Here is a 23,177-nt window from a genome sequence, read left to right as displayed (position 1 = left end):
TCGACTCGTATTTTTGTAGGTATAATTAGAGTAGACGCCAATACCCAATCGTAAAGAAGAACTTAAATTAATATAGTATGAAATTGAGCATGCGCGTTACTCGTTTTATTGGAAGAGCTAACGCTAGAGGTTTCCGAAATGGAATCAAGGGTGTCCAATCCCGTCTGGGATGAGGAGTTCTCGTTATGGAGAGAAGATTGAAGTCCGTTCACTAGAGTAGTGGGCTTATGCTTTTTGTGATGTTTGTGGTGATGGTGAGTTTTTTTGGTTTCCTGGCGAGGGTAATCGGATGGAAGGGGGGCGAAATATTTTTTTAAATAATAAAAATATGTACAAGTAGGAAAATCGGGATCGATCCATCGATTCGGAAAATATGAACGGATCACAAAATTAGCATATCTGTTCAAAAATCTCAACTAAAACGTTCACCCTCACGATTGGAAACGAAAGCGATATAGGTTAGGGTAAGGGTTAGCGATAAAACAAGACCCCTATCAAGGGTTAATGGTTGAGGAAAGTGTCATTTCTTAGGGTTGGGGTTAGCGATAAAACAAGACCCCTATCAAGGGTCAAGGGTTGAGGAAAGTATCATTTCTTAGGGTTAGGGTTTAGCGATAAAACAAGACCTCTGGTGTTTTACCAAACATTATAACCAACCCAAATTACGGATCGAATCGGTCAGCCTCACCTACCCCATTTGTGTCTGGTAATTACTTACTTAAAATGAGTGATCATCGGTCAAACTCCACTTGAAAGTTTAACGAACGTACTAAAAAATAAGGATGTTCCATTTTACCCCAGCAACCTCGGTAATTCGAGGTAGAGAGTAAGGCGAGTAAATAAGCAAAACGAGAATAAGGGGGGGGGGGTAAAAATATTATAAATTGGTATCAGTGTGTGTGTGTATATATATCAATATCTATATAAGTACTTACGTTGATGTTTTTGATGTCAAAGTATTCTTGGAGCTATATAACAATATTTTGTTAAATAAATGAAATTATTGAATTTGAAATATAGATATTAATAATATCGGGGAAATAATTCGGTTTAGTTTTTAGCGAGATTAAAATCAAATTTATTACAATGGCGATTTTTTAAATTTTTTTCTATCTTTTTTTTAAAATAAAAATTATTTGATTTTCTTCTTCGTATTTAATAATTAGCTTTTTGAATTCAAATATAAAAAAAAAACATTTTATATATCTAAATTAAAATAATTCAGATATTGTTTATTAACATTAAAATTTAAACTAACATATTAAAAATGACGATTTATTAAAATTATTATAAATCGGAAAATTTTAAATATTGGTAAGAGATGATAAGACTGATTTCTAGTCGTTTCAACTGCTATCAATGGTTTATTTGTCAGAGACCTGCAAACCCGCCTCTTATTTTAATTTTTTTAAATTTATCCGGGCCGGGCTGGGCCGAGCCGAAAAAATGGTACCTCTGCAGGTCTCTGATAAATTCACAACAGGGAAACAGATGTTTAATGTAATAAAATTAACGCGCATAACTTCGTCTTAGGTTGTTCTCCTAGGCTATATTTTAAGTTAAATTTTTGAACAAAAAAAAAATCATATTTGGCACCCAAGGAAATGAGGATATAATAAAGATCGATCATATTCGAGTATACATTCCAAGTGGATTCATGAGATAATAAATAATTAACCTAATAAAACCAATATATTAAAAAAAACATATATAAATAATAGTGAAACCAAGCTCCTGTCTATGATATGAATGTAGTAAGGAACTGGGCTTTGTGTCCAGGAAAACGCTCCGTCATCGCTCATGTATTTCGATACCCGCATTATGGCGGCCGGATCTGTGATGGATGATTATTTTTTTTTTATCATATAAAAATCCAGTTTCCTTTCATTGTATTTCATTCTCTACGAAAACTCTTCTAACTCAATTGTATAAAAATGTTTTAAGAACAGCTGACGTGGCATAAATTTCTTTCTAAAAAACATTCTAAATCTAAGAAAAATCCGCTTACCGTCTAGGTTCCTGTCCGATATCTTGAAATATTCCGTCCTGAAAGGGTACGTGGAGACGATTCGAGTGTCTGCGGTAATAATAAATAAATCGGGAAAACAATGTTAGTTAACTACATTAGTCACCAAAAAACGTTTATATTGAATACGCTACGTGTTCGTTTTTAGCTCATTGGATCTATTAGTTGAAAGATTCGAGTCAGGTCCCAACTCTTAATTTAGAAAGTAATAGATCCGATCTGACCTAAAATAAGATCCAAAAACCACGAACTCCATTTGAAATTAATGGGATTGAGATTATTTTTTTGAGAATTGGTGTTTTTCTAAAAGAATATTTTTAAGGGGCATTAGGAAAACAAAATAATTCAACATCTCGTCAGAATCCAGTCCATCTAGCCTGAAGGAGATTTCAAAAATAAAAGTCCAACCCTGACCCAACCTAAAACGTCTGTCCGTCGAGTTCGAAAGGATAAGAGTTTGATTCAGTGGCACAAGTAAGTGAAGAGCTAAAAATGATAATTTTAAAAAAAAAATGGTATAATTAGTATTACTATTATCCAGATTGCCGAAAAGACCTTTGAGCTTGTGATTGACTTCCCGAAAGGCGAAATTATTGACAAAAATGATGGTAGATTGGTAGATGAGATCAATGTGCTCGGCATCTAAAAAGTCGCCGTTAATCAGCTGAATTGTAAACAAGAAGAAAAAAAATAAATAATTTTAACCGGAAATCAATATATTCCACGAGACAATTAAATGTAAATGTCCGACTTTTTAAGATTTTCCTTAAATCAAGTAAAGTAAACCTGGTAATGATGAAACTTTTTCCCGAACCATTTCATGACGACGCCGAATTGCTTGTCCATTTGAATGGCGTAATGGGCCCTGGTAGATTCCTTCTCGATCCCAACACATGACCTGCATTGGGTAGAGGCCGCCACCTGCAGCACTATGTGACCGATGCCTTGATTAGATACACATTTTAATATTTGATAAATTATGCTTTGTTCACGTGGGGTTAAATGGCACACAATAATAAGGCAAGCTTTAAAGATGGAATTAGGGGGTAAAACAAGTTATAACTATTTTTTAAGTCGTACCGCTTCCCAGGTCGATGAAGGTATCGTCGGGTTGAATGTTCAGCTTCTGTAGAATCTTCTTGACTTGTTCGTAACTCGTTTCCCCGTAAGTCTTGATATTGAGAAGAAATATTTAGAAGAAATATTTAGAAGAAATAAATTTATCTGGGCCCTTTAAACCCGGACCCATTTCTCCTCAACTAGGGTAGCCTCTTAGAGACCGACATTGTTAGGGTCGATGTTGACCGCTAGCGGCCGAAAGAATAGTTTTTAATAAAGAAGTTGTCGGCTTTTATCATATGGCTTAAAAAAATGAATGGAAATCTAGTTACTTTGCTAGCTAACTTGACAAATTATCGAGCGGTCTAAGCCGGTCCTGGCTGAAATTGATCGACAAGACCGACCCGATATTATATTATCGGTGCGCCCATTCCTACTTGTAAGGATCGCCAAAGATAAATGTAAGATTAACCACTGGGGCAAGTTAGCGGTTGGCAAGAAAAACCTCAAAACTCTTCGCATTTCGTTGTTCGAGGCCTTACCATTTCTCTCTCGTTCGAAAAATGTACAGCCGATAGCGAATGAGTTGGCGAAGTTCCAAGAATCACTCCCAAGAGAAAAAAAAAATTACCTCTGGCAACGAGTTGGGCTTGCATCTATTGAGAAGCAGGGGTTGCGATATAGCCCTCATGTAGACGAAATCCATTATCCATTTGAGGAGCTCGGAGGAGGCGATGGGATTGCCGCACACCATGGACGTTCCTTTCGACTGAATAGATGGTAAATAAAAAAGTTTCGGGTTTTTAAGGTCCGGTTGGTTGATTTAAAAAAAACCCAACATTTTATCCAGTCCGGGTTCTAGTTAGGGTCCAAAATAAATCACAGGGGCCCAGTTCCGATTTCTGGTAATTTGACTTATATCTTAATCAAACCGGTCACTTTTAAAGGGGGAACGTTTTGGCCAAACATAGACGAATGGTGGAATAGTAAGAATTTTAATGGCCACTTGGAAGATAGTCGTATTTTAGAGTATTTAAAGTGGCCAATAAAAGTGGCGCGCTTTTTAGCAATCTTGAAAAAAATAATATTTTAATTTAATATTTTTAAAAAAAAATGATGAATATATATATCTAATTTTTTTTTATTGTTTTATTTATAATATTAACATTTCTTCCATCCTTCCATTCATTCATGACTCATTAATAAATCGGGGATAAACTTAGCCGTTCCGTAGATTAGTTCATCAATTACATATATAGTAATCTTCATACTCAGGGAAGCCTAACAAAGCTAGAAAATCTTCTGTTTTTTTTTGAAGATATTCCGATGAGGATGATAAAGAGATCATGCAAATCGGATCTCTTCTTCTTCTCCGCCTTATGGCGATTTCCGGTTTACCCAGATAGGCCATTCCCCCCCCCCCCCCCCGATTTTTATTTTACATTCTTGACGGTCCTGAGAATCAATATTTGTAAGGATCACGCTTCTCATATCCGTCGCTATCACATCTGTTCGCGTCATCTTGGGCCTCGATATCTCACACTATCTAAAGATTCGCCCTCCCCCCTTGCTAAAATGACTTATCATAACATGTAATACCCCCCCCCCCCCTACTCCCATCCAGTTCTCCTGTCAGAGGATATTTATTGTAAAAATTAAAGAAAGAAATGAAATAAAAAATTTAATTTTACGATTTAAAAAAACAATACATAAACGCGATATTTTAAATTTGGAGCTAATTTTTAAGAGTATACATTTTTCAAAATTTAATAGCGATAAGCGCGCCATTTTTGAGAAAAGATACTTTTTATGGAAGTAGCCGTAGCTATTATTAGCTACTTCTAAAAGTAGCTTTAACAAAGCCTCGTTATTTTTGTATTATTTTTTTATTATACGGCATTCGTTCAAGCATGCAAAGTAAAAAAAAAATAAAATAAATAGTATTATAATAAATATGTAATATTTTCGATATTGTAGTATAAAGAGAACAAAAAAATAAGTGGCAATATAAATATTTATACAAGCCATTCATCCATCCATCCGTTAACCATAAAATACTAGTGAAGTGTTCTCGTTTTCGTGGTGGATGTATCATGCGTGAATGCCATGTGAATGCAATAACATTGGGCCAACAATATAAAATTTAAAAGCAGGCCAAAACAAAAAGGAAATGAATGGAAAGAAGAATCTAGAAGATTGCAAAGACGTTTGACGAAAGAAAGAAAAGAATAATGAGGGGGGTGCTCGAAAATCGATATTTTTTTAAAAAAAAAAAATTATCAAAAAATCAATACATTTTCTAAGTTTCGCGCTATTTTTATTTTTTTTTTAATATAAACTTTAATTCAAGAAAAAAAAAATGAGATTATTTCGCGTAGCCTTAAGGAGTGCGTAGCGTTGTTTTATAGTGCAGTTCTCTTATTTTTATCGTTTTATATTGCGCTTACGATTTTTGGATAATGACGGATGCGGATATTGGATTTTTTTTTTAAATTTTCTTTTATCGAAAATCGATACAATTTCGAAAATGGAATAGAGGGAATGAGATGAGGGAAAAAAAAAATGTTTTACGGGGATGACGAATGCCTCTTTTTTTTGCCAATTCGCCAGAAAAAAAAATGATCGAGGACTTAAAGTCTCCAAGGGGGAATCGGAGATTTTTAGCAAATGCTAAACAAGAAAATAAAAATAAATAAATAAATAATTTACCATGGACAGAAACGTATCTATGACGTGGTTGAACCTGGCGCAAAGAGCTTGCATATCATCGTAACTATTTATATAAAAAATGGGTATGAATAAAAATACTCGGGTAGCTTATAATTAACCGACCTCGCGGGTCGGGTAGGGCTTTAACTAGTCTCTATCGTCTAGACTCGGACGTTAAACGATCCGAACTCATGTTTATGGCGAATAACGAGACCTTCTGGCAATACTACCCCCCCCCCCCGAAATTTAACGAATCCCTATTATTTCGTCTATCCGTAATCGTTCTCTCTCCATTCCGCTCCAAGGAATGGAATGGAGAGAGGGGGGAGGAAGGGAAGAGTAGGAGTGAAAGAATGAAACAAAATCAATATAAATAAAAAAAACTAAGTTTCCCCGGGAAATCGAAAATCGATAAATAAGTAAGTAATGGAGGAGAAATATAATATTTCTTATTTTTTGAATATCTATTATTTTTATTTTAATATCATGTTATATATTTGTTTAATATTCCCGCAAAAATTTATCAAGATTTTTTACAAATATGAATAGCGTAGCGTCAATCTTTTCCACGTTATGAATTATTTATATTACAATTTTTTTATTGTACAAAAAACAAATAGAGAAAAAATAATAATAATATGGCATTCAAAAATTCGTAATTATAAAAAAATATAATTGTAAATCTTATCTAAAAACTTGATATTTGTTCACTAAACATATGATTTGCTTGTTAGTCTTCGTGTTAGGAAGACCTAGAATAAGTAAACCCCATTTCCCCCTTATTTTCGGCAGGAAAGCCGAGATTCTTAGGCTCGGTGGCGGCTTTCAAGTAAAGATGGAAGCCAATTCCTCCATACATATTATTATGCTAACTGTAGAACCCCCCCCCCCCCAACAAGTTTCCGAAGCCCCCGGTTAGTGTCATTTTTCAAAAACCGGTTGGGCAAGAATTCAAGAACCCTACCCAAGGTCGGACTCGGGTTATAAAAAAAATGATTCCGTGGTTGACTATCCCTCATTCCTTGATGGCTAAAACAAGAATTGATTGGTCACGTTCGATTCATAAAATTTTAAAATTATATCGTCGATAAGATTTTATCGATCTCTTTTTTTAGAGGATAACGATAAATAAATATAAACGGGTTTAGTTTTGGATTCGGAGAAATCCTGTATGTAATGGCAGCTACCACAACCATTACGCGCTTCGCGTATCACGTGTTAAGCGTGATAAAAGCAGCTACCACAACCATTACGCGCTTCACGTATCACGTGTTAAGCGTGATAAGCAAATATTACGCATTTTAGATTATGTAGTAGAGAAGTAAAGCAAAGGTTCTAAAAGAAAGAAAGTCTGTGGTAAATGGAATTAACTTTTTTTCCCTTGGAATATAAATATCGTGCATCTGGAAAAATAGCAAACGGAACTACAAAAGAAATGGGGGAGGGGGAACACTGGACGAAGCTGGCATAGAACATATGTTTTACCGGTCCGATTATATTGGATAAATAAAAATCCAAAACACTATAATACGAGTATTTTCAAAAGATTCAAGTCAGATCCCAACTCTTATTCTACGAAGAAAAAAAACCCGCGAGTCTGACGATCCGGGAAAAAGAATAAAAATATTACAGAGTAAGATTTTTCTTCTTTTCCAAGGAACGTTGGACAAAAAAAAAATTAATGTTTTTCCTAGAAGTAATCTTATATAAAACGATCGGGAAAACAAACTTACTTAAAATTACGAGAATTTTAAAAATAAAGGGTAGCCCCGACCCGACCAGAAAGTCGGAGAGGATCTCCGTTAGAGGCGCGGTCAGGTTTTTCCGATTCTCTAGAAATGATATTAGCATCGAATTCTTTGTGCCTTGGTTAGAGCTGAGCAGTTCCGGAAAAATTTATCGTGCTTCTTAGATTATAAAATAAAATGTTGAAGATAAATTATGAATCGCGTCAAAATTTTCGAAAAAAAGGGGGGTTAAAAAAATAATTTAACTCTGTTAACTTAGTTCCCGCCCTATCAATCACGCGATGTTGCCTCATTTATATTATATCCTAAAACTTCGGAAAAATTTAGCGCGATAAAATTACCGTTACTTGTTTATAAATAATTTGGAGAGGCAGCGCCCTGTCTCTAAAATATATTCAATCCATATCTTAAATCCAACTCCAGTTTAAGAGTGGGAAACAAATTTTGCCGGATACTTGCATTCTCATTCCCAGTTAGAGTGAATCCTTTTAACTTAACCCCTAAAATAACATTAGGCCAATCAGGGAGCCACGAAAATCATAGTTAAGAGTAGGTCAGAAATAATATTCCCAACACCCTAGATATCAGCGGTTCCGAACTAAAGCCCGGCCCGTTTATTCAAATAAACCCGGGTCAGACTTAAATATCAATTAATAAGAATTCGGGCTGAGCCGCCAACAAATATCGGATCGGGTTTGAAGGTGAAAATATTCGGGCGGGTAGTAATAGCTTTATGAAATAACCAAGCTTTCTGATAATAATGAAACTCAGTATTTCTAGGAGGTGCTCTTAGCTTAATATATTTGAAAAGCACCATTTTACACGATATTCGCGACATTACTTCATCAAAAATTTCTAAATCTTACAAGGTGCTTCAGGTACTTTGGATGCAAATTTTACTACGCCATCACAATGCTTAGTTAGACATTTATTTCTGCTAAACCTAAGGAGTATTTCAGATATTTTGATACCAATTCTACGACATCGTACAATGTTTATCAGATCTGTAAAACGTGGATATTGAAATTTAAGGATTTTCTGTAACATCGGATTTAATATGCCAACATCATAACAGAGTAAAATGTATACCAATCTTTCGATGTCTTAAATCAGAAAATTTAGCTTAGCAAAAATATTTTTATCGCTGGGTTACTACTATATAAACGCAAAAATAATATCTATATGACCCATCCATCTCGACAAAATAGCATTCGGAGTTTAAATCAGACCATCATGCCCCAAGGCCCATTGGGACCCCGGTAACTAAGATTACATTTAATAGCGAGCCTAGTTTTTGGGAAAAAAATTTAAAGGGCTTGGCCCAATGATATATAATACCTGGAATGACGATGCATTCATTAAAAAGTGCACATCAATGAAAACAGCTGGTGACGCCATTTTGGTTACCCATATCATCGTTAAAAATTTTAAACGAGAGGTCAATTTATTCCTAGACCTGACGCAAACCTTTATTAAAGGATTGCCTGATCATCGAGATAATGAGGAAGCAAAGTTATCGATTTGGTAGTAGTTTTTAACACGAGAACAATTACCATATGGGTTACCAAAATGGCGGGTCCAGCTGATTTGCATTCAAAGACGCTTTATTATGAATGCAGTCTGTGTAGGTATTATTATACGTCATTGGTTTGGCCACAAAAAATTTCTAACCAATCAAAATTTTGGTTATCGGTTTTTGGGACAATTTTTTGAAACTTGTTACGGACTCGTGAATTTTTTTTTAAGATTAAACATCGGCAGGGGTTAGATGACTAAATAATTTTTTTAATAAAGCCCAACCCGGTATCACGAATAAAATGAAAACCGGAGCCGAGCCCGAGTCAAGTCTAAAAAACCGGTTTTAAAATACGGGCCGCCGGGTTCGGATGTGCAAAAAAAAATAAAATAAAAACTAGGCTTGTAAAATCCTTAATCACGGTTTAAAAACTAAATGTCCTCACAATATTCCTATTTTTTTTAAATTTTAATGAATGAATGAATGAATGAAGAATACCTACCCTAAAAGAGAGAAAATAAAATTATTATCGATTTATTGATTTTTCTTCTCGCGATATCTAATGTGTAGTAAGTAAGTAGTTAGTAGTAAAAAAAATAAAAATAAATTATACGTATAAATACAAAATAACAATTTCATTTACGAAAAGTTATTTAAAAAGTTTATCGAGGCGTAAAAAATGAATTTTATAAAGGATGATTATAACAAAAAAAACCACGCAATAAATAAGTAATCGCGGTTCGATAACTGAAAAAAAAATCCTATCATTTTTTTTAAATACTTAATTTGGTGTTATTATAACCACTTATTAGCGCCTTTACATTTTAGATTACAAAATAAAGTTGTCGGCATGAAGCGTGGGAGGTAGAGAGGGGGGGAGCTATCATTTGGGAAGAGGAACGGAACGGAATCTAGGAAAGAGTACATAAAAAAAAATATCGTTTTCGAAAACTACTGAAAAAAATCCTATCATTTTTTTTAAATACTTAATTTGGTGTTATTATAACCACTTATTAGCGCCTTTACATTTTAGATTACAAAATAAAGTTGTCGGCATGAAGCGTGGGAGGTAGAGAGGGGGGGAGCTATCATTTGGGAAGAGGAACGGAACGGAATCTAGGAAAGAGTACATAAAAAAAAATATCGTTTTCGAAAACTACTGAAAAAAATCCTATCATTTTTTTTAAATACTAAAATAATTTGGTTATTTATAACCATTTATTAGCGCCTTTTAAATTTTAGATTACAAAAAAAATCGGTTTAAACAATAAATTTTAAAAAAATATAATTAATTACGAGTTGTTGACATGGAGCAAGCCGGAAGGAGAGATTGGAATGGGATCTAGGGAAGAGTACATAAAAAACATCCTTCAAAAACTGGAATTAAATACTCAACATTTGGTATATTATAACATTTATCAACGCCCTTTAATTTTAGATTGCAAATAAAGTTGTTGACATGAAGCAAGTCGGAGGGGGGGGGGATCATTTGGAAGAAGAATGGAACGAGATGGGATTAAAGAAAGATGACGTAATCATTTTTTTTTTTTAAAAAAAAGGGATTCGTATATAAATATATTAAAATTTGTATAAAAAAATATTTTTCTTTTTACCTGGACCTGTCAACTTGTCGAATGACTTTGATGTCTATGATGGACTTGAGTACGGAATACTCTTTACAAACCCACCTGTAACGAATGTAAATACATAGATATAAATGATTAATATATGCGTAGAGGCGGATCCTTAAATGCGTCGCGAAATTTGACGCGACCCCTTGAAAATAAATCGTAAAATTTTTGTTTCCGGATAACAAACATCTACCATTTTTCTTTGTTTACAGTCGATTTAAAAATTGGAAATATGCTATTTCCGGTTAAGTTGCGATGGTTAGAACTTTTCGATAAATTTGACTTTCCGTTCCAATTTGACGCTCGAAAATAAACGAATAACCCTAACCTCATTTTATGAACGCTAAATAACGCAATTTTAAAATAAAGTGCGAGTTCGCGGTTCACCCGTAACAGCGGAGAAACGGCGCACCTATAGTTTTACCCGTTTTTTGACAAATTTATTAAACATCGGAATAAACCGATTCAATATCGAATATCTAGATTTTAATTAGACCGGTCCTCGGGTCCGCTTCCAAAACCCGAGTAGGATAGACCGAGAATTAGGCGCTTTTAAAAATTTAGGAATCGGACCCTTTTTTAAAATAATTTTGTTTTAAAATCGTATTCCATTTCCGTTTACCACTCAAACCGGCGGCGCGAATGGATGGCAGCAATCCAAATAAATAAAAACAAATTAAGGGACTGCCACGAAGACAAAGTAAAATCTCGAGATATCAGCTGACCCAAGTGCAAACGTATTATTTCATAATTATCATTTTTAATTTTAAAACAAAACGTAGAATCTTTTCGAGGTCATAAATTTATAATTTTAAGGTATTTTTAAATGTCACGTGTCCATTGAAACTAAATCTTAATGATCCAGTCACGCCATTCATTCGAACATCTGTTTTTTAACCATTCATTTCCCGTTCAGTGCATTTTTATACCATTATAAATATGTCATAAAAGATCACTGCAGCTAGAAATCGTAAAATCTCCTATTTACCAAACCTTATAGGATTTTCCATCCTAAGCTTATCACTCATTCATTTCTGTCATAAGAGTTCAGTTTAACTATTTCAATTTTGGGAGTTAAATTTTGCATGATTGCTACTTCTTTTCCACTTTTAAAAGAGATTTTTATAAAAACAAATTTTCCGTATTATAAGTGAATAAAGATTTTGGCCAAAAACGTTTTCAGAGCTCCTTAGAAAATGATTAGGAGGTACCATCATGACTTACTGAATGGATATCGGCTCTGTATGTTTATTAAGCCTAAAAGTGTCCTGTACAAAAAAAAATGAGGTCAACCATCTCCAAAACGTTATAAAAAATGGATACACGTAAGCACTGCTCTATCAAGTTTTATTGAGTGCAAAAATAAATGTCCCGGTTTCGGTTTGCATATAAATTGGTATCCGTTTAGTCCGGTGTTGCGTTCGAAGGAACTGTCCAACCAAACCGAAACACCGAATTCGGGTTCGAAGCCCGAGCATTTTACTCAAATAATATTAATTTACAATATCCGCTTCTGAGTGTCAGTGAGTGAGTTCGGCGCGATTGACCCATTCATTATTTTAAAATTATTTTTTTTATCATTATTCAATTCATTTAACCGAAAATATTTGTATCATCATCACACACAAATACATAAAATAAAATGAATGGTAAAAAAAAAATAAAAAAATTGTTTGATGATATTACGATGTGTAATGTAATGTAATGTAATGTGTATTATGAAGGGAATGATAAAAAAAAAATTTACTAAAAATAATACGAAAGGTTGATAAAATATAATATTACATTGTACACACATATTATATATTATTATTATTGTATGTTGTGTAGAGTAGTAAAAAAATAAACTTTACCTCCAGGCAGTTTTATATTTTTATATATATATATTCTTTTATTATTAATACAAATATTTCCTTTTATCGGAGCGGAGCCTATTTTATTTATATATTAATTTATATTATATTATTAATATTCCTTGATTTATTTGTAGTATTTTTGTATATCGTACCAAACCAACCACACAAAACATGTATTTATTAGTATTATTATCATCATACATTATATATATATAAAATACCTAATAATAATAATAATACTAACAATAATATACGAAAAAAGATTGAAATTATATATGATTTTGAAGGTAAGAAAAGAAAGACGATGATAATTTGATAAGGTATTTATTGTAAATGTAGAAGGAAGATATAACATTATATATTATAATAATAAGCTCATCTCAAAAAATAAAAATAATAAAACTATTAAAACTTGTATTCAAAAAAAATAAATTTTATCAGCTGATAACAGCTGTGAGGGCTTTATAAATAACTCATGCGTTAAAAATGAAAACACTTATATAATAACATAATGTAAAAAAAAAATATTAATATTATTTTGCTTGTACTAAAAAAAATAATTAAAAAAAATAGGAAAAACACAAGTTTTTAAAATTAAATTAAAAATTAATTAAAAAAATGGTTTTTAATAAAAAAAAAATCAAAGTGCATAATAAATTAAAAAATTATTTGCAATACTATTAATAATGAGTGAGATGGTGGTGTGGTAGTACGTTATTTTATTAGATATTAAAAACGTTAAAAAATTAAGTTGTTTAAAACTTTAAATATTTATAAAATACAAATCAATCAGTAGCCAGATTCCGGTGGTGGGAAGGGGGGGGGGTGTAAGTTGGGACTATCGGGGTCTTTTGATAAATTTATAACCGGAAATTGTAAACAACTCATCTAGAAAATAGAATAGTAATAAATGTGAGAGATGAAAGGGATGAAAAACAAAATCCTTGAGATAAGTCCTTAACCAGGACTCGAGCTTAACCAAAGAAAGGAAGTTTATTTTAGGGTTAGCCCCTCTTTCGGATCTTGGGATTTATGGTTATTAATTTTCTCGTGCTTACATCCCGAATGCTTCCAGAAGATTTAGCCTTTTTTCGTAGTGCAATTATGAGGTATAGGGCAATGTTAAACTAGGTTTTTTGGCTACTTGGAAGTATTGCTAAAGCAAAGCTAAGTTTTGGCTGTTAAGTTCTATAATCCATGTTTTCAAAATAAAATTGCTTCTAGAAATTCGGGCCCGAGCCCTTGTTCAGCGCTACGAGGGAAGAATAATCTTCATATTGAAACATAATATGGGTAAACAAGCCCATTCTCTGCTTTTTTGGAGTTGAAAAAGGTGAGGATGTTTGCTGAATTCAGCCAAGCTAGGCAATGTAGTTTCTGACTCCTAGCTCTAGATGGAAACCGTAAATTGAAAGAAATTGGGAATCGTTCATTCCTGAAGTTTATCCACTTATGGAAAGTATTCTAACAGCCTATGATTCAATAGAATATGCTGCAAAGATTCCTATGAAATATAGTTAAATCGTGAAATTGCGCGAGATTAAAAGATAAAAATTCTCAAATGAATCAAAAGGGTTGGATTGCAAGGTTTATTGACTCTAGATTGTTTCTATTTTCAATGTTTACCGAATCTTCGATATTTCGCGTTAAATTAGCGATACGCATAGACGTCTACTCCTGCCTGGGTATAGTTGGTTAAAATCTTGTACTTTTCGATCTTTTTTCAACCTGGTCCAGGTTACAAACATGACGGTTGGTTTGATCTGGGCAGTGCCTAGTAGTTTCTCGAAAATTATTTGCCACGCGAAGAGTTTAACGTTTTTCTCGATCCACCTCACCCTATCGCGTTATCCCGCGATATTTAGGCTATCGGGAGGGAGGGGAGGTTATAATTTACCTTTTAATTAGTGAATAATACATTTCGTATCCGAGCAATTAACCTATTTACACAACCTTTCGTGAATGAGAACAGAATAAAGATTAAATAACGACTATATCGGTAATTTTTTTTTAAAAAAAACCTAATAAGAATATGATGAAAAATAAATAGAACGCATAAAACGCAACAAAAAAAAGTATGAGCCGTAATTAAGAGTGCGCCAGTGGAGCGAGAGTTGCGGCGGATGGTTCGGATTCCGGTTCGAATCCGTCCGCTCTGCGCGGAATTCGCGTTCGGATATCCTTTTAGAGACCATCAATCCAAATATATCACGTGATAAAGGATGGTAGTCTATCGTCAAAATAACGAATTTTTGACGAACGAAAATAGCGCGCTCTGTATAACGCGCCCAAATATAGTAAGAAAGCCTAATTAACGTCCAACTTTGTAGAGTAGAGGCTTCCCAAAATACCGACGATTTTGTAGAAATTATCGCTTGACCCGACTTCCCAAGTGATCACCCGATGAATCGGCGATTAATAGGGCAAGATACGGATTCTAAATAAAAACCGGATAAAGTCATTCATAAAAAAACCGACCCGAAGCCGAACTTTGCTAAAAAAATCTCAAACTATATTTTAAACATAATAATGCATACTACACTATGCTATGTATGCTATGCATAATAAATTAATTAAAATTCGCCAAATTCGTTTGTAGGTTGAAATGAAGGCAACTTTTATAATCGTTTTTTTTAAAATATTTTTTTTTCACTTTCAAAAAAATAAAATAAATAAAAATACGACTTAGAGCCCCCGGGGTTAGTTTGACTCCCTTACCTATGTTATTATATTATCATTTTAAACATCATTCATTTTTATTTAAATTTATTTAATCTATTCAATCTTGGCTATGAAGGTTCGATTTAATCTTCTTACGTGAAAACCCCAATTTTAACATATGTTTTATTTCATCGTTGGATGATCCAATCACCGCAAAGCAAAAAAAAAATTACAGAGGGCTAGGCTGCAATATGCTGAAAGCCAGCGGGCTTACTACATCTAGAATACTCTAAGCTAGTGCTTAAGGACTCATCGTAATCTGGGATGAAAGCCGGTCAATCGACCGAAGTTATATTTAGCCGGTCAAATACTCTGAAATGTTATTTTTGGTGACACTTTGATAGATATACAACATTATTAAACAGCTGTGTGTGCTGGCACCTTGACGAATCAGATCTCTCATCCCAACTTAAAATGACGTTGTAGCAGTTATATCATCGAAATCAACATAATATCATTTAAGTTATTTTGTGTTAGCTCAAAGTTGGCTTTCATCCATAAATAGTTGCGAGCACTAATTTTGGGAAAGAGTGAGTTCTAAAGGGCAATCATTGCTGTATGCTCAAAATATGAGCATCCCTCTCCTTACCAGAGAACAACTGAGTCTGAATACTTTAACCTATCCACCCTGTCCCGGTAAAATTTCGGCGACGCCAATGTTAAAAGAAGGAGAAATTTGTGTTGCTTTTAAAGGAATCAAAGTCTGCTTTTTCTTTGTCAGGAAATCTTCTCAAACTGGAAATAAGTTCAGGTCTTCTACCTTCGCTGACCTATAATTTTATCCGGGGCTAATCTAATTCACGTAGCGGGTGAATCATTGCTGATATAGTTATAAATGTAATCAAAATACAAATTGTAAACAATATTTCAACTGTATACCTTTTATATATATGCAGGATTGCATCCAAAAAATGCAAAACTTGTAATTATCTATAATCGTTATCGTGGAAGTGAGATATCCCAAATGTTCTAAAATCGAACTAGCAACAGGCTCCATAACATTATAAGCTCATAACCCTAACCATACAATATAGATGAAAGACTTGTCATTATCCGAAAATCTCTGCAATTAGGATTCATCAAGATTCTCCAAATTGGTTATTCTCCTTGATAAGACAATTAATTTCAAGCTGTAAAAAAAAGTTCCATCTTCTTACGACCGTTTTACTCAGCTATCTTCTTGATTTATCCTTAAAATGGCGGAGCAGTTTCGAAACTGCCATGTTTATTCCACAATTGAGGACATAATATTTGAGTTGGTGGGACACAATTTCATAAGGTGTAGACTTTGTACCCTTATTTTATTTATTGGCTTAAAAAAATGTTCCATATTGGGACCAGGGCAGGTTGAATCATCTTTTATCTCAGGTAATATTGGCATAGTATTTTGTATAAGAATATTATAAATCTTGATTGATTCATTAAAAATATTGACTGAAAATTTATGGTGGTTAATCTTAAAATGACGTTACTTTAACAGCATAAGCTACGACACATAAATTGAGAAAGTTAGGAAATGGCAGTTGTTATAGTATCGAAATACGAAAATGTGGTATCATCTGTTTTTAGATACTTTTAAAGATACATTTTGATTCACTTTATAATTGAGTATTATGGCCGTATTGTAATCCACTGCAACTCAAGGATCATTTTGATTGGACGATTTTTATTTTCAAATGGGAACGGTTAAAATTTAGACTAATATTTCTAATAGTAGTGAGTGATGAAGGAGGAGGAAGAAGAAGATCGGCAATCTCAGACATTAATTTTCCATGGCCAATTTGTGAAGCATATTTTTTTTATAAAAATATATCAAAATAAGCGCAATTACATCTCCGATAACATTCATGTTTACCATATCAAAAAAAAAATTCACAAATTTCAGTTCTTTTACTATCGCAAAATAGATACTAAATAAATATTTACAAATTGTAATTTTAAGCTTTAAAAGAAAAACGGAGTTTTTTTTAATGCCTCGAAAAAAATAAAAATCTGAAAATTTTTAAAAGCTTAAAAAAAAATTTAACACCAAAAATTATTTGTGTCGCATTTATTTAGATGGGAAATACAACAAGAGATTTATCCAACGGCAAAGTCGATGTTCCCAAAATCAAACAGTCGTCAATAATGGGGTTAAAAAATATTTTCTCGAGGCTGCTTTATTTTCATGCCATATATATTTTTTAAAATTTTTCGTGATAAGTTTAGCATCTACGATTAACAATATTATTATTGTAAATACGAAAAAACCTTTCATATCAATCATTTGCTTTTGACACCGTAATTGAAAATCAAAGATATAAAGAAATCAATGCTTAAGCAATGCTGACTCTAAACACTTCTTCTAATGTACATGGAAAATAAAAAATCTATCTTAAGTCAAAAAATAAAAAACAAACTTCCTACCAATAAATCATATATAATGGTGATACAAATATAAGGAAAATATTGTTTAAACCAATACAATAAGTTTGTAACCAATTACCAATATTTTGGTATTGTAATCACCTGCCCTAGTCTAGTTAGTGACCAATGAGATGACATAAATAATACCTAGACTGACAATAAATTCATAAAGTGTACATCAACGAAAACAGCTGGGGACGCCATTTTGATTACCCGTATTTAAAACAAATTTTAAACGAGAGGCCAATTTTTTCCTATGCTTTGGCGCAAAATTTTATTCGAGAATTGCCTGATGATAGGGATACTAAGAAAGCAAGTTATCGATTTAACAAGTGAATAACTATATCTATCAAAATGGCGGCTCCAGCTGATTTGCATTCGACGAAGCTTTCAAATGCATCGTCAGTTTAGGTATTAATTGTATGTCATTTTAGTGACTAACCCCCGCCAGACACACCTTAATAATTTGTTTGCCGACTATTTTTAAAAAATTTTTCGTACACACGACCGTAATAAAAAAAATATATATTAAATAAATAAAAAAAATTTTGGCGGGAAAGCGTAAAATTTTTTTTTTGTCATCTTAAGTTTACATTTTATTTTATTTATTCTATTTTTTATTCCATTTATTTTTTTTGAACTAATTTTAATTATTCGGTAAATTTTTTGCTTCAGGGCCAAATAATTATTTATTTCTGGATAAAAAAAAACAATAATTTGTTTTGTTTTAAATGTTTGATAAAAAATATAATGTCGAATTACAAAATATGGTTACCTAATTTATGGGACGAAGTGAAGGAATGGAGGGGGGGGGCAGTGGAATTGAGTTAGGACAGGCAGGTATTAACCCGTTCTCCCGCAGCGCAAAGGAGAAGTGTTAAAAGTCCCTCGCGTTTAACTTCACAACGAATCTTTCGGATTTTTTTTAAAAAGGCCAGTTTTAGCGCCACGAGATGCTTATTTCTCCGCGTGCCAAAAAATTAAATATTCGCTTCTCGAAAAGCGAAAGCGGCAAAATAAAAACATATGTTTAAGATACGATATTTTTTTCCATTATTTTTTTTAAAGTTCAAAAATTATTTAAATTGTAAAATGAATAAAAATAAAAAGGAGTTTATGTGGTATAACCAAATACGATTTACAAAATTCTAGAGAAATAAAAAAAAATATATATATCTAATTTTACAAAATGAGAACGCAGCTGAAAATCAATTTATATTGATAATAATATCAAATATTAGAATATTTAAAAATTTACGCCATTTTTTGATATTGTTTTACGTGCTCCGATTGGACTAGATGTAGACACGTGATCATGCCCTTAAGATGAATGTATAGCGATAGAAAAATCCATTCTCTCCGCCACATTTTTTTCCCCCGCATTTAAAATCGTAGAATTAAAAAAAACGCGAGCGGCTCTCGTAGGTAACCGTTGAACAAACAATGTATCGCGTTTTCCCTTCAATTCCTCGCGGCGATAAAAGATAATAATCAACCACTCGTTCCGCAATCATTTCCGAGATAAACCAATATTCAAATAAGGGAAGAGGGATTGTATTTTATATCTTCTTTTATTCCGTACACAATAGGAGAAGATGAAATCGTGAATTGTTAATTAATCTAATAATAAGTAGGAGGGGGGGGGGGATAGATGAAAGGATTCTCTTATACAATAGAATTTTTTTATGACAAAGGCTTTTAACAAAAAAAAATAATATTATTATTATATTTTTTTTAAATACCATCCGAAGTCTTACTTAGGAGATCATTTTACCAAGTCAATCAACTACGCGCATGCGTAAAAATATATTTAACTCCTAAGAACGCGAATATCGTTGTTCGCATGATGGCAGACGATAATTAAAAACGAGGATTCGTTCATTTTCGTCTGCCAAGATTCGCCGACACCAATTAATTTTCCGAGATCATTGAAAAGATTCGATTGTTCAAAAAGAATAGAAGGAATAATAATTTTTTTTTTTAAAATAAAAAAACCGAACAAAAAAAGATGAAAAGATTTTTTTTTTGATGAATACATTAAAAGCTGAGCTTCATTTTTTTTCGAAATAAAAAATAAATATTTTTAAAAAAAATTATTCTTTCCGAGAGGAGCATTGTTTACTTCTTTCTTTTTCTTTTCTCTTATAATTTAAAAAAAAAAAAAATCATGTGATGTTATTTTTTAAAAATAATTTTTTGGACATCTTCGCGCAAGATCATGCCACCGACCAATCTCGAATATTGTGATTGGCCGAGTCGGACGTGGCGCGGGCTAATTCGATAAAAATTTACACCGGAAAATTACGATTGGCCAAATATCCGCTGGAGCAGACCGGTGCTTTTGCCATACCGACCAATAAGATCGTATTGAATGTATCATTCCTTCGATCTCTTTCCAGTTGGGGTTCCGAATTTAAGAAAAAGCTAAAATAATAAATGACAAAATGTAAGTTAGGGGGGGGGGGAGCGGTTGACAAAACTTTGCCTTATAAATGTCAAAAACAAACCTCGTTCTTTGAGCCCCTGTAAATTTCAATCAACTAAAAATATTATCGAATAAGTTTAGTGGATAACGTATTTTTAAAGACATAAATTTGGTGCGTTCATGGCAGGTCCACATAATACCGTAATATTTTTATATTTTTTTTTTCCAAATTAAATAAAAAAAATTATCGATTTTCTCGGGGATAAATAAAATCGATAAATAAATAAATGTATTTTGTAAATAAATATTATTTTCGTGTTGCGTCATCTTAATATTTTTGATTTTCTTACCCTTCCTCCGAGCTGAAACATTTGATTCTTAAAAAATGAATATTCCAAATTTTAATTAAATCTTCCCTTTTTTCTTTTGTCATATTTTTTTTTAAATCCTTAATTATTAAATTGACACTTTTATGAGCGAGAAAATCTGCTGGATAATTAATTAGTCGACAGAAATGGTTTTTTTAAAAAATAAAATCGGTTTCTTCTTTTAGTTATTGATTGATTGATTATTGAAAGTATTTTACGATTCCTAAAAAAATTTGTGTCCTCCAACTTGACAGAAGGTTGCAGAATACTTTTTGTTAATATTGTTCGTTAAGGCTTCTCTGGGCACCGTTTAATAAATGCTTTTCCCATTCTACCAACGTGCATATTTTTTTAATTAAATTTATTTCGTATATTTGGTAATATTAACAAACTAGAATAAACATTAAATAGATTTCAATCACGATTATAATAAACTCGTTATATACCCTAGTTAAGTCAACTTTAATTAAAATAGAACTCAATCCCATATTTAAAATTATTGATTATTGGGCATAGTTAAAAATCGATATTCGTCAAGAAAGAAAGAAAGAAAGAAAGAAAGAAAGAAAGAAAGAAAGAAAGAAAGAAAGAAAGAAAGAAAGAAAGAAAGAAAGAAAGAAAGAAAGAAAGAAAGAAAGAAAGAAAGAAAGAAAGAAAGAAAGAAAGAAAGAAAGAAAGAAAGAAAGAAAGAAAGAAAGAAAGAAAGAAAGAAAGAAAGAAAGAAAAGAAATACTTAAATTATAAATTTCAAATTGTAAGATTATAAAAAAAATGAAAAATGGTCAATAATTATGTCACCTCATTAAGTATTAAATATAGTAAAAAAAATTATTATATTGAACTTACACAACATTTATTATCATTTAAATGACCTTGAATGTATGCATATATTTTTTTTTAAATATTAAATTTCAATTTAATTTTTAATTTTTCAATGTATTTTAATTTAATTTCAATGGAAAATGTTTTTTTTTAAAGTAATAAAATAAAATAAAACAAATATATTGAATTAAAATTTTGTTTCTCAATAAGCTTATATAACATACTTCTAATTGATATGTTCGGCATCAATAATAAAATTTTAATACACGTATACCTTGAGGGTGTTTTTCAAAATTATGTAATTTTTTTTAAAAAAATAAATAGAAATTGTATATTCTAAAAGGATATATTTGTCTAGCTGCAAGTGATGATGTACGCCACATAGTGTAGAACAACTTTGCATTATAAGATTTGTTTTGCCCAATATTTTGAAAAATTTTTTTAAAAAATTGTAATTTCAATCATGAAAGATTTTAAAAAATCACAATTTAAAATACTATTTAGAATGAAATGTAAAATTTTATCATAAAAAATTATTAGCCTTCTTAAAATCTTAATTTTTTTGACATTTAAGCATTTTATCCTCTCTTCTATTATAACTAAGGTAACTGGACTTTTCTTATTAAATCTTAAAGACCAAGATTATCATTTTATTGGCAATGTCTATAAAATGTAAGCCAAAATATCTATATCTATGCTAGAGATCTGCAATGGTTTTAACCAACAAGAAATTAAGCCCCCCCCCCCTAAAAAAGTTCTCATACATACGTCTGACCATTTATACAAAAAATTTACTTAACCTGGATGACAAAAATGATTTTTAATAAATAGAAGTCTATTATATTCATTTACCAACAAATTTATTTAAAATTTACCAGCCCATCACACATCAATTTTTAAAAAAATAGTTTTTACCCACCCACCATCCACGCAATGTTTAAAATATTTTAGCCACATTACAGACCTCTATACTGTGCATCTCAGCAGGTCAAAATCAATAACAGCAAAATAGTATTTTTACCAATTAAGATGCAATTATTGAGAAATTTATTCTAGGGTTACTAGTTATAATATATTTGAACAATATTTTAAAGTTAGGAACAACTTGTGTCAAATATTTTATGGGCTAGGATAAAATTCGAACAACATATACACATATTTGCATTGCAGGGGTGGGGGAGTGGTATATACAGAAGGTATAGGCCCTTCATCTGGGGGTGGGGGCGCCCTTTAAAACTCTGTATTCATTATTAATTAAATTATTTAATATTCTAGATCGTTAGTAAGCGTCATTGACCTGAGGAGATGGGCATCAAAATGCCCTAATTTAATATTTTCAAAATATTGGTAATATACAAGGCATGTTTTATAAAAAAATAATATTACCGTATTGTTTCCATAATTGAATCTGAAGGAAGCTTATTGTTAATTGATTCATTCCATTCAAACGATAGGTACCCTTGCCCACAGGGACTTTTTAACTTCAGAGTTTTGAACTCAGTCATTTATAAATATAGAATAATATCTTCTGCATCAAATAATAGAATCCAAATAATATACAACATGATATGATCCTCTATTTACATTTAAAAAATGTTCGAAATGAATATTATTTTTACAAAATAGAATCTATCATTACATATTAAACTAATAAGTGTTTTCATCTCGGATCATATTAAAGTTATTTATTTAACATCTTTATATAAAATAAATAATGCTTTGAAAATATATAAGTTACATGTAATTTCTAATTTATTTTATACAATAGTTTTGAATACTTTATCATCTTTATAAAGTAATTTATATTTAGTATCTATCTAATTGATATTATTTGAAAATATGTAAATTTTAAAATGATTATTCACAAATAAAGTAATATCTTTTATATAA

The 23,177-nt window shown here is 31.8% G+C and overlaps 1 protein-coding gene and 1 long non-coding RNA gene across 2 annotated transcripts in view; both read right to left on the bottom strand.

Moving 5' to 3' along the window:
- Positions 1-22,910, bottom strand: part of LOC135928972 (uncharacterized) — a 35,805-nt gene extending 12,895 nt beyond the window's left edge. Inside the window, exons 1-11 of the mRNA XM_065465439.1 lie at positions 22,674-22,910; positions 10,672-10,746; positions 5,795-5,858; positions 3,717-3,854; positions 3,107-3,197; positions 2,813-2,970; positions 2,558-2,690; positions 2,009-2,077; positions 1,728-1,834; positions 936-968; positions 101-272 (exon numbers count right to left, since the gene is read on the bottom strand). Coding sequence (XP_065321511.1) covers positions 101-272; positions 936-968; positions 1,728-1,834; positions 2,009-2,077; positions 2,558-2,690; positions 2,813-2,970; positions 3,107-3,197; positions 3,717-3,854; positions 5,795-5,858; positions 10,672-10,746; positions 22,674-22,792 — 1,159 coding nt within the window. The 5' untranslated portion in view covers positions 22,793-22,910. The remainder of the gene's footprint in view (positions 1-100; positions 273-935; positions 969-1,727; positions 1,835-2,008; positions 2,078-2,557; positions 2,691-2,812; positions 2,971-3,106; positions 3,198-3,716; positions 3,855-5,794; positions 5,859-10,671; positions 10,747-22,673) is intronic.
- Positions 14,271-19,256, bottom strand: LOC135928878 (uncharacterized). Its single transcript, XR_010572384.1, has 3 exons — positions 18,931-19,256; positions 14,869-14,982; positions 14,271-14,442 (listed from the first exon to the last, which is right to left on the bottom strand). It is a non-coding gene; the product is annotated as an uncharacterized LOC135928878 (long non-coding RNA).
- Positions 22,911-23,177: the final 267 nt, after the last annotated feature.

Source organism: Gordionus sp. m RMFG-2023, chromosome 4 (assembly GCF_954871325.1).
Source record: "Gordionus sp. m RMFG-2023 chromosome 4, tfGorSpeb1-WG-v2, whole genome shotgun sequence".
In the NCBI taxonomy this organism is placed as follows: Eukaryota; Metazoa; Nematomorpha; class Gordioida; order Chordodea; family Parachordodidae; genus Gordionus; species Gordionus sp. m RMFG-2023.
Note: the sequence above shows the minus strand (reverse complement) of the source record. Positions and strands in the feature narration are given on the sequence as shown.